Below are 18661 nucleotides of genomic sequence, written 5' to 3' on the forward strand. Positions count from 1 at the left end.
TGATTTTTCTTAGACGCGTAATACTCTGTTTTATTTTGTTTTGTAGTCTAATCAGTAATTACCTCTCAAGGCATAAATTTTTTGTATTAAACAAAGCCATTTAAATTTAAATAATGCTGAAACAATAGAGGAAGCAGCCTGTTGCAGCTGTTGTTGAAATCAAGCGGAGTAAATGATCTGAAAGTTGTGCGGGCAAACTCCACACCCTGAACGGACTACACTTAACACACCCTGAAACTACAGAATGCCATCAAACGATGACACCGAGAGGCTCCTGGACAGCACCCAGGATGAAGAAAATGATGTTGGAACGGAGGGCAGCTTTGTGCCTGCCTTCCGTCCGCAGGATCACCAGCAGCAGTACAACCTGGCGGATGAGCGATATTTGCACGAAAGGACCCAGGATGAAGTAGTTCTGGTCTCCAATGAACCCACCAGCGGTAGACTCTTCACCTATTTTGTGTTCTATCTATTGGGAATTGGAACAATGACACCCTGGAATTTTTTTGTGACGGCGGAAGATGTAAGTCAATGTTAATTAATTGTGGAAATTTTCCAGATCGCCCGCATCTGAAACTGTTCTTTGAACATCACATGGATCTGGGACAAGCGCAAATCTAAGTAACGCTGGCTTATCAGCATTGTTTTGCTTTTATGAATGCTGCTGCCGTCGTCGTCGCCGTCGCCTTTACGACGATAACTCTTTTTAGCTTTTCTTTGTACTTTTTTTTGCTGACTCAAGCCTAACCCTTCCGCCGTCTCTCTCTTTCCCTTTCTCACAGTACTGGAAGTACAAATTCCGTAATACCTCGATCAATGCCACAGATTTGGACGAGGAACTCACCCCGCTGCAAAAAAGTTTCACCTGTGATTTGGCATTGACCGCCACTATTTCGGGAACAACTTTCCTGATTCTCAATGCCATTTACGGGCATCATGTCTCCCTGCGCACTAAGATGCTGGGCACCCTTTGGATGATTCTGGTCTTGTTTGGGATAACCACAGGTTTCGTGGAGATCAATACGGACAAATGGCAAGAGCAGTTCTTTTTGATAACTCTTGTGATTGTGGTTCTGCTGAATAGTAAGTATGAGTAAGATATCTGTCTAAACTTAATGATAATCCTATGTTTATTTTTCAGTTTCGGCAGCTACCATGTCAGGAGCTTTGTACGGTGTCGCTGGCCTGTTTCCGTCTGAGTTCATCACAGCTGTCGTCAGTGGACAGGCTCTTGGTGGCATTCTCACAGCGCTGGCTTTTATACTCGTGCTTGCATTTGATACTGGTCCGAACACTACTGCCTTTATATTTTTCATATTTGGTGGAGCACTCATCCTGCTCTGCATCGTGTGCTATGTGATCCTGGCTCGTAGGCCATTTTTCAAGTATTATCTGGAAGGTGGCGACAAGTACAAGGTGATTAGTGCCGTGCCCTCGCACAGTCCCAATGACGGAGCCGAAGGTGTGCCCTTGGAACCGATAATGCGTCAGGTGATGTCGAAAATCTATTTACATGCCAGCTGCCTGGCATTGTTGTACACCACCACGCTCTCCGTTTATCCGTCGGTTACAGTGCTCATGCAATCGGAGTATGGACACAGCGAGTGGACAGGTAAGTCCAGTGAATAGTTTTTCAAAAATGATATTCCAAATCTCTCTATTCTTTAGATGTCTACTATCTTCCGGTGGTCAACTATCTGTTCTTCAACTGTGGCGACTACTTTGGACGTCTTTTGGCGGGCTGGTGGGAGCGACCAAAGAACCAAGGCACTTCACTTCTTATTACCATCGTGCGTATGGTCTTCATTCCTTTCTTCTTGTGCTCCAACTCCAGTGAGCACCAGTTCCTGCCTACTCTGGTCAAGCACGACTACACTTTTATCGCCATGATAATCGTATTTGCCCTGTCCAACGGCTATCTAACCAATATACTGCTCATATCGGCGCCCAGGAGCGTCAAACAGCACGAGAAGGAACTGGCTTCCTCCATTATGGCCGCTGCCTTGAGTTGTGGCATGGCAGTGGGATCGTTTCTCAGCCTGGTATTCGTTCAGATGCTGTGATACTTGCAACTGCCAGGAATTTTAACGAGTCTGCAAAATGGTGCCTTAGAAAATTATATAATCAAAAGGTTTTATAATTTTGTGTTACCTGATCTTGATTTCATATCATTAGCGCTTAGTGTTTTTTATATCCCGACATCTTCCCCATTCTAATTCAATTCGATTTGTATAGATTTGAGATTCTTGTTTGTCAATTTTTGTCTAATCTTTATAATAACTTCAAGGGCTAACGATAAGTTTATAATTTTGCCAAGCCGATCAATTTTAATGTAAAAAAAAGGCTTTAGTTTCTTTTGGTTTAACGTTTATTTTTAGGATTTTTTGCGGATCACAACAACAATGGTGATTAATTTTATTATTTTTTTATTTAGACATTTTTTTTATCGATTTATCTAATGAACTCCATTGTAAACACTGACTGTTTGACTTTAATTGATTTAAAATGTACAGATTAATTGTTTTTAAACGCCCTGAACTGTCAAGAATTTAGTACATTGATTTATCCTGTAATTGTTTGATTTTGTAATTGTTAAATTTGTAATAGTTGAATCAAAGCTGAATGTTTTAAAATCATTTTACAATTTTAAGTCAATAAAGTGGAATAGTTATAGATTTACTTAAATATACATTGAAAATAAACTAATAAAATATAAAACAATGGCAAAAATATCTTGTAATTTCAAAAGTTTTACAACTTATATAATTTTTTCCCGATTTTGTAGGATTTTCAATAAAATTTTAACTTTTTGGGGATTTTTCATTGTCCTACATTACGTAGTTTGGACCATTACGTTATCTTCAGTACGGGACGCCGAAAAATATGCTATATTTTTGGATGCCCTTTAATGTAATGTATTGGTCCTGGGAAAAAAAATACCGAAAAATTAGCATTTAATCATAGAAAAAAGTACACAATCGGAAAAAAATGCTTTAAAAAATCTTAAAAAATAATAAATGAAGTTAAAAAACAATTTTAAAAGCTCAACCAATTTCAGAAAACTCATAACCGAAAAATTTTGTATTTTAATGGAAATATTAGTGAAGTTTAATCTGTAATTTAATATTTTAAAATGTATTCTTTTGAAGATCATTTCTAGGTTATCTTGAAAAAATTACACTCTGAACAGGGCGTACTTTAGTTGCAATATTATTTTATTCGAAGTTATTCTCGTGGTTTAAGTGAACTTTATTTTAAATTCTTGCTAACATCAAGAGTTTAGTTTCTGGTAATAATTATTGGTAAGTGCCTTGGCAATATTATTGCAACAATGGGGTTCCTCGATACATATGTACGTAGATCTTTCTGTATATAACTCTAGGGTAATTCTAAACATTTATTTAACTAGTTTAAGTTATTAGGCAACAACAAATTCGTTAGTTGCACCGCTCAAAACTTATCTTTTTTCCATACATCCGTCATAACGGCCATAGCCTAAAGGGGGATCCCCTGCTGGAATATCCCGTTTTCATTATTTCTTTTCAACGACAACTAGCGCCACTTTCTCTGGTGTTTGACACCGATTTTTGCTTTTCAATTTAAATTTCATTTTCGTATAAGTTTATGTTCTCATTTATCGTTTAACTTAGCTTAAAAAATACACACGAACAACGAACAGCGATTAAAGCCTTTTGTTTAAAGTTTGGAATAGATTGGGGTGTGGAAGAGGTGGGCGCATGCAAAAGATAAGGATAGTCTGCAATCTACAACAATAACAGCAAGAACTATTGAGGAGAAAGCTAATAACAACAACAACATCGACAGCACACAGATACAGATGCAGGATACAGTTTGGATCGAGTAATGCTTACATACGTACAACACCAAAACTATTTCGAATTAATGCTTGAATTCTACTATGCTTGAGTTATATAATATATGATTTATTATATTCATATGCTGCACTGCTGCACTGGATTAAGTCAAGCCAATTACACTGAGATTACGCACTGAGATTAGACACCGAACTTGAGACGATAGACAACAATAGACGATGTAGTAATACTTTTTTTTTATTCTTCGGGTGGTTTGGGACAGTGGATCAGGGGAAACACACACATACAGCATATAGCAATATATAGCTATTGGATCTGGATATTGCTTGCTTACTATGTGGGATATATGTTTTGTAATATCTGATTGGGTTGAGGGGACAATCTTACTATGAAAACTACGACACACGATCACAAAAATTACAACATCAAATTGGGAGTTTCAGAGTCCAGACCTCGTTCCCTGTTTTCGATTTATGTTTTATTAATAATATTGTATTTATTTTTTGTGGGAATGGGTTTAATATCGCGTCGGTTCTTGAGTAAGTAAGTATGGGGAAATTACAACATCTAAGGTGGTTCTGCCGTCCAGTGAAATGTACTTTCAACTTTTGTTTTGATTATTCTCATTAGTGTGTTCGTTAGATTTACGTTTACTCGTATGTTGTATGTGTTTTTCTTTAATATTTTTGTTGGGGCTATGTTCGAATTTTGGATTTAGTTACAAGGCAGCTTGGGCTTATTATTTCGTTCTCGTCATTCCAACTCTATGTTTTCGATTTTATTACTAAGAAGAGGGGTGTCCTTTCCATTAATCTGATCTACAAATAAGGGCTTAAGTTTGAATATTTTAATAAATTTTTTGTATTTTTGATTGTCTTGAGACTGCGGCCTGAGTTCACAGTTTGAGAGTCATGGGTCTCCTCCAATCTGTTAACTGCCGTTTAAGTTTATCCTTTTTTTTGGGTTTTATCCTTTTTTTTTGGTGTTGTAGGTTGTGTGCGACATCGTCTGTGCATGTGTGTGTGTGTGTAGGTGTGTCGGACCAAAGAGAAAAGAGGTGCGGGGAGCGGGGTGTTTAAACAATTCAAAATACGACTTTATTGGAGCTTCTTTCGTTAAAACTAAATAAACTTAAAAAGAACTAAAAGTGACTAAAACAACAATCAAGAATAAATAGCTACCAACCGGAAATAATAATTGACTAAGTGTTGGCCTAGACTTGTGCTTGGCTTCCGTTTCCGCTTCCGCCATTGTGCGCACGAGATTCACTTCACAGTGTTCTTTCTTTCTTTTTTTTTTGATTTTGTGCGAGAGCCTTAAACTAATCGTACAAGTTATATATAAATTAAATAGATTATAAACTGATTATAAAAAAGAGTAATACACACAACCACAATTAGCGTTTAGAAAGATTGGAGCACTCGTACCCCTTCCGAAATAAATATATATATATATATGTATGTATATATATCTGTATATACTAAGAGTCATCTCTGTTACGTTTTGCTTAAATAGACACTCAGAGTTTCAGCGAAGTTCATATAGGAAGAAACCATACGGTTCGACAGGGTTATACATTCATGCATACCACGCAGTGGACTGCACTTTACAGATACAGTTTACGGATAGACTACGGCTACAAGTACATCATACATGCGATAGAGTTACAACTAGTTTGTTCAGTTAGAAAAACGCGATTCGCTTGGATTACACCTATGGGCTTAGGTCTCTTGGAAGGCCCTAAGTTCTAGATTTTAGTCGAGGTCAGTTCCCATCCAAAAAAAACAGGGGAATACGCATGCACACTCCTCTGCAGCGACATTCTCTTAAACTCTACGAAGACTTTAGACTTAATTCTTTTTTTCTCTATGTTTGCTTTTGTGCAAATACTGAAGACTAACAACTTGTAGAACCACACAAACTTAATCCTAGAAATATTACGGGCGGGCGGGGACAACAATCCTGAACGGAAAGAGATTTATGTTTTCATCTCTGCAGCGCCCGATATACTATTGTGCGACTTGGCTGGAGATATTCCGGATAGGCCACCTCCGCCAACAGCTCCCGCATCCAAATTCAGGGTGAGATTATTGCCCGTTGATCCGGTGCTACCAGTACAGCCATGATGATGGGGTCCATGGAAGAGCACCAAAAAGCCACTGCTGGAGACACAGTTGCGGGACTCGGCGTCCTTGTCAAGGATTTGACGGGCCTACAGGTTATAGGGTTATAAATTAACTTAGTAAAGGGATAGTATTTCATTAAAAACTCACCTTGGATCGATGTTCTGCCAGGGCATTCTTCACGAATTCATGCTGCTTCTGGAGCTCATCATTTCTCCTCTCAAAAGTCTGCTTCAGACGCACTCGCTCCGCCACTCCACGCTCCACCACAGAGCTGGCCACCTCGCGTTTCATCCTAGAAGAGAATTTGTTTTAAATTCCCATATTTATGCTAAAGGAATATCTCTCAACCCACCTGACCAGCTCATCCCTATCCCTGTGCACCGTGGCCAGGGTCTTGACCTCATTACGACGTGCCTCCTGCAGCTGGTGCATCACCTCCCCAGTGACCTTATCCAGAGAAGCCTTCAACTGCTTCACCTGCGACGTTTGTGAGGTCTTTAGCACCTTCTCCGCAGCAGTATAGATGGCCTCGTGGTACTTCTCCTGCAGTTCCCTGTATTGCGTGGTGTACTCCCGGCAGGCACTGCGTAGTCGGCTCTCCTGGGTGACTCCGTCCTTGGAGGTAGTGCTGCCACCGGCCAAATCCTCGCCAGCATCAGCGGCTGTGCCGACACTCTCCTCACTGCTGTCACCGAGGTCCAGGGGGCAGGGGGGTATCTCTACAGTGGATTCGCTGTTGGGAGAGAGACAATTACTAATTTCAAATGGCGTCATCTGGCACTATTCCTCTCTTCCAAAGGCCACGTCCGAAAACTTACAGACTCTTGTTGCTCAGCCGCTTTACCAGCTTATTGGGAATCGCGAACTTGGGCTTCTTGCCCTCCAGGGGACTCGACTTCTGGCCGGCGATCTTGACCTTCTCCTTGTCGTGCTTCTTGCGCAGCGACTCCAGCTTCTTCTCCATCTCCAGGCGCTTCTCCTTCACGGACTTGTGCTCGAGAATCTTTTCCAAAGGCTCCGCAATCACCAGGTCCACATCGAACTGCGAAGACTCTACCTGACGGATAGAGGTGGAGACCGATTGGTCCAGGGAGTGCTGGTGCTGGATACTGGGTGCCACAATCGAAGCACTATCGTCACCACCGCCAACTCCCCGAATCCCGTCCGGACGATCGGCGGCCTCCCGGAACTCCACACTCATGGCAGCCGCCGCCGAGATGCTGGCCCGGTGCTTGGGCGAGGTGGCTAGCGACTCCACCGGACGTAGCTCCTTCTTCTGGCCACCTACTTGGACGAAAACGACTGGAGGATCAGAGAGTATCGAGCAGGAAACGGATTGGGGGGCAGAATCAAAAATACAAAGGTGGTGCAGTATTTATTTTATTTTTTTGTTGTGTGTCCGTCAACCGTTTATTGGAGTGGGTGTAGGTGGGTGTGTGGTTTGTTGGTTTGGTTGGTTGGTTGGTTGGTTGTTTGGTGGGGTATATAGGGTATATAGGTTGGTGTTTGTTTGAGGATTGTTTGTTTGTTTTGAACCAAATCCATAAATCCAAAAGTTTAACCGAAAGTTACATGAAAAAGTTATCGAAAAGAAAAGTAGAAAGAAAAGAAGATTTAAATTAAAATTGCTAATCAAAGTGGTGGGAGTGGTGCTAACCCATAGTGGTGCTCTTCTATCTTAACGACTACTCACACGACTTGGACAGATCCTCATCCGCATTGGCCACAGCATCCGTTTCATCCGTCAGCACCGACAGCTGGATGTCTCGCTTCTCCAGCTCACTCTGGTACTTGATGGGATTGGCCAGAGCCTCGGCGAAATTGGACAGATCATCGGGCACATAGTCCTTAACCACCACGCACAGGAACAGGGATGCGAGAGCTATGGGCTGGCCCACCTCCGACCGGAGGTTCACATGCCGGTAGCCAGGGCACAGGCCAATGACGGGCAACACCCGGTGGCCAATCAGTTTTCCGCCCTCCTCGTAGGCCGCGATCCGGATGCTGGCCAGTTCCGGCAGAACCACCTTCTTAAAGACAAAAGGCTCTTCGTCGTACACCGGATTCATGCCATTGTCCCGGACCGTCTTGGTGCGGAACTTCTTGCGCACCGTGTCCGCTGGCAGACCGTACATGTCCACCTCCACGAAGGTGTTGACCCGCTTGTCGGTGAGGAATTGCCCGGACAGAACCGTAATGGACACAGTGCCCGCGATGATGCCATCTACTGTGCTCTCGGCAAAAGGATCCAGCCGGCGATCCGAGCGTCGCATGAACTCCGGCTTCAGTAAGTAACCAGATCGAGCATTGTACTCGAAGATCCCCAGGTTGAGCTGCATGGCCAGGTCGAGGGTTTGGAAGTTGAGGGCCACCAGCTGGCAGCCGGCATTCCAGAACAGCTGGGGCATGAAGTTGGAGCTATCGAATCGGGTGCCGGCCGGATAGACGCGGGAGAGTTGGTGCTTGTTGTAGTTCACAAACTCAATGGGTCGCTCCTTCAGCAGGGTGGTGGCCTGCTTCTCATCGAACGAGGACATCTCATAGCAACGGTTTTTCTCTAAAAAAAAAGTTTAAAGTTTTAACCAATATCCTTTTAAAACCAAATCCTACTTACTTTCCGCATTCTCAAATGAACTAAAGTGTATGGGCTGGACGTAGTTGACCAAAGCAGAGATCTCGGCTCCGGCTTCCGTCTCCTTCTGGGCCTTATCCGGCGGCGGTTCGTTGCCACTGGGCGGATTTGGGGTGGTATTGGGCAGGGATTCATCGTCCGAGGAGCTATCAGAGTCAGAGGAGCCGGTGCTGTCCTTGGAGCTCTGTCGGATTTGCTGGAAAGAATTTAAAAGATTTATTTTAAGGGCGAATGCATTTCTTGAACCTTCTTTTAGGTCACCACCCGGAAAACCGGGAACTATTAAATTGCATGTCATGGCAGTGCAGGACCCGAGCCCGGAATGGCAGATGACATATGAAACCCATTATGATGTTGTGTGGTTATCGCAGACAAGAAACCCTTTACCCATGCCATGCAATACACCAAAGAAAATACTATGGTTTTTCTTAGTAATTGGAATCTATTTAAGATTCAAATTTGTGTTAAAATATTCCTTAAAGAAGTGGACTTTTTATTTATTTTAAGGCCTCATAAAGTCAATAGACCCTCCCATCCTAAAGATGTGCAATAAATAATCAAGTTTCTTGGGATTTTCCGCAAGTGCAAGGACAAGAAAGTGGCGCAGATTGTATTACCCGTTTGTGGAATTCAAAAGGGCCTAGAGGGGATGTGGCGCAGAATGCATTGTTGGGCATTGAATTAAGTTTACGACGATACGACGACAGCCAGGACACGGCGGTCTGTGGTCCCAGGCTTCCGCTTGCCTTCGCCTTCGCCCAGGGCGCCCCCTTCCTTTCAGCCATCCCAATGGAATCACGTCACTCCGGAATCGATTTATAAAACCCCAACAATTCCGGCCGCCAATGTGAGTGGCCATAATGGGAACATGTGGCCAAAACCGGAGGCCAAGCCAAATCCCCAATGAACAAATGAGCCCAAAATGCACATCAGCATCCTGGCCAACGTGGGCATCCTGGACGGGCGGTGTTTGACTTCCATTAGCATTTATTATGCAACACGACCATTAAACCTAAACCCTGGCCATTAGACATGAATAAAAAAAGAGCCAGAAATTTTAAACCATAAATAATAACGCTGCACTAATGGCGGGCTAAGCAATTAAATTAAAATGCATCCGAAGGGTTGGAGATTTGGCAAACATTTAGCCAAATTAGTTTTGGTTTTCCATTCAGGTTGCGTTTACTTTTGGGGGCTAACCAACACGGCCACCAACCAACGCCTTGTGGGCCTTCGTTTTGATTACTATATGCGAATCTTAGTGGTATCCTCCTGGTCATGGTAAATTCTGATTAGTGAGCATATCGTGTGTCAGCTGCCCCTTGGGCTGGCCACAACCAACTCCTGGCCCACTTGGCATTTCCATAGTTTACAGTTCGTTGACTGTCCCAGGCCATCAAACATCAGCCATTCACATGCTCCACGTTCATATTCCCATTGCCAGCCACATCCATAGCACCATCCATGGCCACATCCACTCTATTTCATTCATTTCCACACTTTCATTTATAACTTTTTGCGGTCCTGCCATAAACTCAAACAGTGTGAGAAATGAAAGGGTCTTTTAATCTTTAAAATTGTTTCATATGGGTTTTTAAAAAGAGATAAATAAAGAGAAATGTTAAAAGATATATAGATAGGTTACTAAAGCATAAGAGCTTCTGGGGAAAGTTTATGATCTTAAGAAGTTAATATAAAGTACTCTCTAGTTCCATCAAATATGAAGCTGTTTTTAAATAAATAATAGTTAATAGCCAATGGAAATAAAACATAGTAGCTATGATTAAATCCCTTATAAAAACTACCAAATATTTCCCCAAGTGCATTATCCCTTCGTGTGCCTGTCATCATGATTATTAGGAATGCAAACAGAGCAGTCCGATGACAATCATCATTATCCTGAACATCAGTGTTTCAGGAACAACAGCAAACAGAGAAACAAATCAGCCGAGTCAACAAAGGCTTGGGACACATATATCTTCATGTACAAAACTATACATATATATGGGCCATTTAATGCAATTACAGGCACGATATGACCACTGCCATGTCCTCCACAACAATAATGAATGGTTATGTTCTGTCCTTTGACCTTTTTATCACTTTATTTCGAATATAAAATAAAAAAAAACAATAGAACAAAACTCACTTGCAATGGCGGTGCATGTCCTGGGCCGATGTCTCCGTTGGCCGTGCTCCTGGCCACGCCTCCCTCCTCGTGGGCGGCCACTTGTTGCGCCGCCTTTGCATCCACTGTGGAAAGTACAAAAAAATCGAATATATACATTTTTTTAAATGGAATTTAATACCGAAAGACCATTATGGAAATAAGATTTCTGCGAAAAAGCCAAATTGCCGATGGCTTTTTAAAACCAGTTTCGGCTTAATGGAATATAATAAAAGTAATAAAAAGGATATTAATATATACAAGGGCTTCAATAAAATTACGAGGCGGAGGCTGTTGGGCACCCAGGATCGCGGGCATAACAGCTGGGATCTGGCAATTGCATCCTGGGGGCCAAAGTCATTTGCATTTATAAATTGGCTTTTTGCAATTCATGAGCTAAATGTCATCCGGCCAATGCAAACAGGATGTGCCTGTCGGGGAGGATAGAAGGGGGACTTGGGTGCGCAAGGATGCGGTCACTACAAAATGGCGACAAATGTCGGGTCCCCGGGAGAACTCTGCAGCTGTGCATGCAAATAGCTCCTGCAGGATCTCCTACTCTCCCCAAACAATTTATAAACGAATTTTTTGCTCTTGTTGGGAAAAAAACTTTTCTTTGAAAAGTTTTCTTTTTATTTCTCGTGATTGAGTCGAGGGGGGAGCATGATATCCAGGACTCGTTGAAACTTTTAATTTTTAGCCAAACATATTGTTGGCTTACAAGCCAGCAAGAGCCAAATAGCCCGGAGTGTGTTCTTATTTATCAGAAAATTATGTTCAATGATTGGAAAGGAGAAATTTTTGGGAAACTTACAGTCATGTTTGCTTATTGAAAATGGAAAATTTAATCGAATTTAGTTTAGATTCAAGCTTATGAAGCTTTTAGTCATGTGATCTAGATTTTAATGGCTTTTAGATGAATTATGTTTTAATTATTTTGGTTATAATGGAATAGGCTTTTAATGGTTATAATAAGTAGACATTTAATTGGGCTTTTAATGCATTAGATTGGCTTTATTTTAATTACCATTTAGTGGCTATAAATAACCCATTAAATATTCAAATTTTAGTTTCTTTAATTACATTTAGTGGCCAATTATAAGCTTTTTAAAAATTTTCTTATTAAAGTTCGCTGAACTTTCCTTTCAATTATAAGGCTACCACTGTATCCTGCATCCTATACCCTGTATCCGGTAGCCCTGTTCATTAAGGGCACACTCCACACTCATCCCTTTTTTTGTTGTGCCCTCATCGAATTTGTTATTCCCTGCCAGCCTTTCCAACTGACTGGGGAACTTTTGGCCAGAAAAATACAGAGCAGCTGCTGCGTGTGCGAAGCTAATTTGCATTTTTCATAGACGATAGAGAGGGTTAGGGGTTTCTATGTGCCATGTGCTCCAACCCCGTAACATATGCAACAAAAACAACCAAAAACACATAACTCAGACCACATTACGCATACGCCATGTGGCACCGCACCGCACTCACCTGAGTTCGCCGCCGTCAATTTGTTGCTAGCTGCCGGTGTACCGCCCACCTGGCCCGCCCCGCCTGCCGGCTTCTTGTGGTGGTGATGGTGATGATGATGGTGGTGCTTCTTCTTGTTCTTAATGATGATCTTGCGTCGCAGCATCGCCGGCGGTGGCAAGTCCACGTTTGCCTCCAAAGGATGCGAATCCAGGGGCTTGTCGAGCAGCATATCGCCAAATATTTCACGGCAATAGTTTGCAATTTTGGCCTAAAAAGAGAGGGCATTAGGAGAGGGTAGTGGTAAGTTGGTGGGAAAATAAATGAGCTGACATAAAGTACTAGTGCCGAGTGACTTGTTAACTATCTGATAACTGCAAGTTGATGGGTTACCCATTTCCCAGAATAAAAGTTTTGCCTTTAAGGCATGGAGGAAAATTAAACTGGTTGGGATACACTTTAAAGGTTTAGTATTTTAAGTATTTTTAAGTATTTTAAAATAAGTTTTTCTGAAATAACCACTCTTCTAACAAAGTTAGCTTTGTTTTTTATATTTTTTACAATTACCAACTATTTAGTTACAATATGTTTCCCTCTGTGTATCCACAATTACTCCACCTATCATATGTTGAGCTCCTTGCTGCCATAAGCTTGCTTTCTGGCACGTGGCCTCTTGTGTCTCGTCCTGTCGGTTGCCAGACTTTCCCTGTTACCTTGTGCCGGTGCTCCCAATGGGAAATTTAGTTTATATTACTACTTTTAATGGTTAAACTTTAGCCTCTTGTTGGCGGATGAGTTCTGGCTGGTATCCTGCCAGCCTGCCATCCTGCCAACCTAACCGACCACTTTCAGGCCGTAAAAACTTTACCTTTTGTTATTATCTTGGCCATGGAGCTTAAGCAGCCGGCAATTACCTTTCGAGTGGCTTCTGAGATTCGCTTGCCGACGACTCCCTTCATGGTCTTTAAGTAATGTTTTCGGACTCGAGGACTCAAGGCACACCCCAAGGACTCTCCTGTGTGAGCCATGTTTTCTTGTTATTGTTTGTCTTTCAGCGGAATGATGGATTAGGGTGATGAGTGAAGGATTTGACTGTTGTTTTAGGACAAGTAACTTTTTTCACCCGCACTTCTTAGATTTTTTTTTCCTACCCAAGGTGTACTAATATTTACTAATTTTTCTAGATCTAAGGGATCTTCTTTTTTTAGCTACCTTGACCATTTAAATTTCTCTTTAAAATCCCATTTCTTGGTCCCCAAAAACTAATCTCTTTTCCTTTTTCCAGCTACTGCCTGAAAGTGATTAAAATTCATAAAAGAAGTAGCCCACCCGAAGATGGAATTTCGTCCTGTTTGCTCACAAAAGAAAAATATTGCCCAGAATTCTGAGCTAATCCTTACCTGTTGCCTGGGATTGCAGTGATTCTCAAAGCTCAATATCACAGGGTATTCGGATGTTTTAAATGCACTCTCTGCGATGGCCTCCAGCACGTCCTTGGCAAAGATTTCCGGGACGAACGTGTAGCCATGGACGATGACCGGCTCTTCGGTGCGTCCATTCCAAAAGTCCAACTCAACGCATCTGCAACAAAAGGCCAGTTGACAATTGTGAAAGTGCTAAGAGTAAATGACAATTTCCTCGCTTTCCCTCTGTGTCTTCTCTTTACTGTCATTTCCCATTTTCCTTTTTGGCTGTAAATCGCAGGCAAATGGGAAATGGAAAATGAAAAATGGGGAAAATGCATTCTGACAGCTGGGCAAGCGGCAAGAATAAACGCAAAGTAACAGCTTCTGCGTCAATAAATTTTGTGATGTGTGCATCGTTCATCCGGCATGGCCATCATCAGCATTCCGAACCATCACTTCCAGGATAACTGAGTATACACTCGAAATAAAAACTAGTTTAAGAATCAAATTTTAATGTAGATTTATGATGGCTTTACTTTGTTGTTTTGTTGGGGATTTTTAGATCTAAACTTTTATTTTTACCAAAAAAAAAAAAAATATTTTCCCGATTTTTTGTGCCTGCTTAAGTGCAACCTATGAGAATCGAGGAGGAGGGTGCTGTTTTTTTAAATTAATGATTTTAAAAAAAATGGAAATAGTAACCAAATTAAAGCCTCCTCTGGTATGTTATCATACAAAAACCAACTATATAATTTAACTCTACTTTACTATTGGACTTCTAGGTACCCTGAAAAGTGGGCAATGGAAATATGAGTGTTTATATTTCTAGATTTATAACTTCTTTTTTTCTTGTTTTTAATATCATATAGAATCTATTAGAGTCTAGAAAAATCTAATATTAACGCTCCCATGCCTCGAAATTAAATTAGTTTCGCAGTGCAGTGCCACCATGGTAGATGCAGAGCCACAGGAACTGCACCTGATGCACGCACTCACACGACTACAGAGAGGGGAGGGGGAACAGGTTGCAGGGGAGAGAGTTTTTAAATGTGTGCTGTGAAGGTCATGCCACAGATGAAGGTCATGGCCAGCCAGCCAGCCAGCCAGCCAACCAACCATCCAGCCAGGCAGCTCCAACGAGTGACCACTTCAATTGCGTCATTTCACTTCGCATTTCACAGCCCATATCCTCCATGTCCGCCACATCCACCATATCCGCATCCTTTAGCCGCACTCACCTGCAACCGGCCAGGAGGCACTGCCTGTAAATCTCCACCGAGGACTTGCCCGTCAGTTGGTGTCCTGTCAGGTAAGTGTTGTGCGAGGAGTTGATGAAGTAGTGCGAGAGTGGCTGGTCCATGTCGTCGCAGAGATCCAGCTTATTCGGTGCCATAATGGGATTGTCGTCTCCCATGAGATACCTGTACGGAAAGCGGAAACGGAAACAGCAGTTACCAAGGGGATTATTTCAAGGTGTCTTAAATGGTAAGCTTGATATGCAGGCTCTCTCTAGGATGTTCTAGGACTAAAGTTCCTGCGTGAGAAAAGTTGCTTTCGAGGATGCTAAGCCGAAAGAGCTTTCACGAAAGTGTAAACAAACAGGTTATAATGCACTTTTGGGGAAATTTTAACTGAAATATTAGGTTTTTACTCAAAAGGTCTTGTTTTTGGGAAGATTTTTGAACAAAAACAAGGAATTTTTATATAAAAAACTAAAGTATATTAACACATATGAGTTCTTTAAAGCTTATTTTATATCCTTAAGTTTCTTAATATTTCTCTTAGTGTATACTTTGATGAAAAATTCGCTGCTGAAATGTTTGAATGAGTTGCAGCTGAAGGCCGCGTCAGTTTTCGCGTCGTCCTTCGCCTCCTTAGCCAGAGCAGGCCTCCAGAGCCACCCACGCAACTCATATCCTTATACGCTTTATTTTTTTTTTTAGTCCCGAGAGCAAACAGTGCAACGTCACAAACACACATGCATATGCATAGGCACTCGCCTCGAGAGAGCCTTCAAGTGACTCTAACAGGACTAAAAGTACTAACGGCTCTAACAGCTCTCGCCCTGCCACAGCCAGCTGCTGCAACAGCTTTTGTTTTTGCCTCTAAATCTGCCGCTGATAAGCTGTCACGCCCAGGAGGCAACTCGAGTGGCATCGTCCTTCCAACCCCTTTTGGAAGGACAGTAATAGCAACAAGTCAGATAGATGGCTTACCTCAAAAAGCCATCCAAACTGAGTTGGCCCTTTTGTGCGTTGAACTTGTTGGGCTCGTACTGCTGGATGAGCTCCTTGGCCCGGGCGGGATTCGCGTACGGGTAGAGGATCTCGTTGAGGCGGGGATCGCGCTGCGTCTTGTTGAGGAACTCCACCAGCTGGGCGATGGACATGCACTTGCGCTTTGAGTTGCCAACACTAAAGGATATATGATGAATATTAAATATTTCTTAAGAAATAAATCAACTTTTCAGTTCACTTACATGCTGTCAAATAGTCGCTCCACCTCGGAGCGCTGCGTGAGATATTTGTACAAATTGTAAAAGTCCTCGAATTGAAATTTGGACACCGATATGCTATCGACCTTTCCCGACGGCAAACCGGTCACGTCCAGCGCCTTCTCGACACGTTTGCGATCCTCCTTGTTCTGGGCGAAAAGTTTTATGATGCTAAAGTGGTCACGACCAGAATTGACCAGACCAGGACGAAGGATAAAGGACACACACAACGAGCGGGGGACGAGGACCACGGATGGATGGCAGACAATGCGATGGTTGGTGTTGATGATGATGTTGTCGTTGTCGTTGTCGTTGGCGGCGTCAGTGATGCATGAGCCACGTTCCAGGAGTGGCCACAATATGAAAGGAGAAAGGAGCAGCAGCAGGAAGAAGAAAAAAGGGAAATTGCGAAATAGAAATTGGCGTAAATTTCAATTTTCAGCTCAACGTCGATGGCTGATGGGCTACACTTAGCAAATATTTGTCAAATACTTCAACGCACAATGCACAAAAGCCAGGAGACCCGAGGAGACCCAAAAAAACGTAAAAAATATATATGTATGTCCAAAGCTTGCCAAAGGACCTCTCCTGGACTTTTGCACATCGCCCGTTGAAAGGACTTTGTTGTCAATTACTTTTTCACCGGTATGCGACCGCTCTTGTCCACCTGCAGGCAGAGCTTGGTGTGGGCCTTCTGCAGGAACATAATCGCCGATCCATTGAGTTGGGCCAGGCTGTAGGCCAGCTTGATGAGACCGTCAGACCAGAGCTGCAAAACGAAAACGAGAGGGCTTAAACCAAAGTGCCACGAAAGCTGAACAGGGATATGCTTAATATTTGTTTAAAGGTCTAGTGACGTTTGGGTTTTCAGTTTATTTGCGCAAGTCCTTGAAAGGGAAGGGGGATTCAATTTAAATGGAAAATGTTTCTATGAATATGTACATGAATATGTATGTATGTATATATATGTATATGAATATGTATGTTGAAATTCATCTAAGGTTGTAAAATAGAGCTAATTTACTAATAGAACTAAGTTATAATTAATCAGACTGTGGTGGCACACAGGGCGTATGCGTAATGCAGTCAATGATATTCAATCGATTAGAAAATTGTCCAAAAGTCTTTCCCCCTTTTTTTTTTCGTTGGCTTCCATTCAATAATTTTCCCTGCCAAGCCACAACTATCCATTCATTTGTTTATTTTTCCTTGCGTCTCGATTGTTTTTGCCAACCGAAATTCCTACTGAAAAGTTTATGAACATTTCGCCATATTCATAATATTCATATATGTATATATATATTTTTTTTTATTATTTCCCTTTGTTTCGGCGGTTTGGGTTGATTTTGTTTATTTCGGGAATGTCCGCGACGCGTGCCAAAAATAATAACCACAACCACAACGGACCCTGACATGGCCGGCTGACCATTGATAAAATAGAACATTGATTTTGGACAAGGTCAGGCCAGGACCAGGCGTCAGACAGAGCCATCGGCCACTCCCTGCTACGGAAATCAATAAAATACGAAAAAGAAAACACCGTTTAGTGGTCCATAATAATTTTTTTACGCGCCTTCGGTGAAACACTAAAAATAACCGAAAAAACAGGCGACATGACACAGGTGTGTCTCTAGAGAAAAAAAAAATGGGGGAACACCAAGGGCACTGTGAGAAAAGTTTGGGCTATGGAGACCCAAAAGAATAAAAATTCGCTTCAAAAATACTTATAGTTTCGAGAGAAATGAAGAATCCACCACCGCCTTTTGGAAATTTTTCTCTAAAATCTCAAGACTCTTAAATCAACTACTGTAAAAACTACTAGAACTTGTCTCTCAGTACTCAAGACATGATGACCAACATTATGTCCATCATTAGCGTCGTCGTGGCCCACTATAGGTATACTATACTATACCCACTTGACCCAATTCCCCGAATGACTCGGAACTGGGCGTGTTTAAATGGTAAATGGCATTTCCCTTTCGATACTTTTTAGCTGTCAGCCGTTCATTCGAGTCGTCAAGTTGTCAGAGTCGTTTGCCAAGTGGCCAATACCATAATAAGATGGCTAGTTGGGTGGTTGGATGAAAGCCAAGTTAAGAACTCACCTGGGCTATTTCCTTGCGAGTGCAGCAAAAGTTGACGAACGTCATGTTGACAAAATCGGAGCCATGGCACACCGTCACCGTCTTCTCCTCGAGCGTATCCTGCGGTCCCAGTGTCACAATCTGGCGCAACTTGTTCTCCTGCAATCGAAAGATGAGCATGCTCGTTATTAATTACCAAAAAAAGAACACAAAAGAAAGAAAGACCATATCCTGAGGGGCACACGCGCCAAATGAAGTTTTATGGGCCCCGGGCAGTCGTAAATGGAAGTCATATCCTTTCCCGCTAGCTCTAATCCTGCGAGTGCAACAAAATTCATTTGCCCGCCTCGTAAACCAGTCATAGGATCCCCCCGTTCGCGGTCGCAGTCTGCCCCCCTAAAACTGACCGGGGTGCCATATTTCAATTAAACGGCACAAATGGATTTACG

The 18661-nt window shown here is 42.3% G+C and overlaps 2 protein-coding genes across 9 annotated transcripts in view; one reads left to right on the forward strand and one right to left on the reverse strand.

Moving 5' to 3' along the window:
- Ent1 (Equilibrative nucleoside transporter 1) lies at positions 1-2685 on the forward strand. Its single transcript, XM_017231395.3, has 4 exons — positions 1-523; positions 783-1083; positions 1142-1612; positions 1669-2685. The coding sequence occupies exons 1-4, from the start codon at positions 245-247 to the stop codon at positions 2061-2063; spliced, it is 1446 nt and encodes a 481-aa protein (XP_017086884.2). The 5' UTR covers positions 1-244; the 3' UTR covers positions 2064-2685.
- Positions 2686-4908: 2223 nt separating this feature from the next.
- The window catches only part of Plc21C (Phospholipase C at 21C), a 51075-nt gene continuing 37322 nt past the window's right edge, over positions 4909-18661 (reverse strand). For 4 of the 8 annotated variants that reach the window (XM_070277690.1, XM_070277688.1, XM_070277687.1 and 1 more), the window contains 14 exons: positions 18234-18371; positions 16764-16897; positions 16114-16299; positions 15851-16048; positions 14873-15055; positions 13629-13809; positions 12250-12499; positions 10744-10847; positions 8577-8790; positions 7656-8519; positions 6781-7264; positions 6315-6716; positions 6110-6254; positions 4909-6048 (listed from right to left, as the gene is read on the reverse strand). In XM_070277690.1, coding sequence (XP_070133791.1) covers positions 5815-6048; positions 6110-6254; positions 6315-6716; positions 6781-7264; positions 7656-8519; positions 8577-8790; positions 10744-10847; positions 12250-12499; positions 13629-13809; positions 14873-15055; positions 15851-16048; positions 16114-16299; positions 16764-16897; positions 18234-18371 — 3717 coding nt within the window. In that variant the 3' untranslated portion in view covers positions 4909-5814. Of the gene's footprint in view, positions 6049-6109; positions 6255-6314; positions 6717-6780; positions 7265-7655; positions 8520-8576; positions 8791-10743; positions 10848-12249; positions 12500-13628; positions 13810-14872; positions 15056-15850; positions 16049-16113; positions 16300-16763; positions 16898-18233; positions 18372-18661 lie in introns of those variants that run through there. The other 4 variants (XM_070277692.1, XM_070277691.1, XM_017231390.3 and 1 more) reach the window with 4 other exon arrangements.

The sequence above is a fragment of the Drosophila bipectinata genome, chromosome 2L (assembly GCF_030179905.1).
Source record: "Drosophila bipectinata strain 14024-0381.07 chromosome 2L, DbipHiC1v2, whole genome shotgun sequence".
Taxonomy (NCBI): domain Eukaryota; kingdom Metazoa; phylum Arthropoda; class Insecta; order Diptera; family Drosophilidae; genus Drosophila; species Drosophila bipectinata.

What these genes read in the sequence shown, in the direction of transcription:
- Ent1 (XM_017231395.3), top strand. Translation starts at nt 245, where the DNA reads ATGCCATCAAACGATGACACCGAGAGGCTCCTGGACAGCACCCAGGAT. An exon ending in GATTGTGGTTCTGCTGAATA is followed by an intron (nt 1,084 to 1,141) that starts GTAAGTATGAGT and finishes TTTATTTTTCAG; the next exon opens with TTTCGGCAGCTACCATGTCA. An exon ending in TGGACACAGCGAGTGGACAG is followed by an intron (nt 1,613 to 1,668) that starts GTAAGTCCAGTG and finishes TCTATTCTTTAG; the next exon opens with ATGTCTACTATCTTCCGGTG.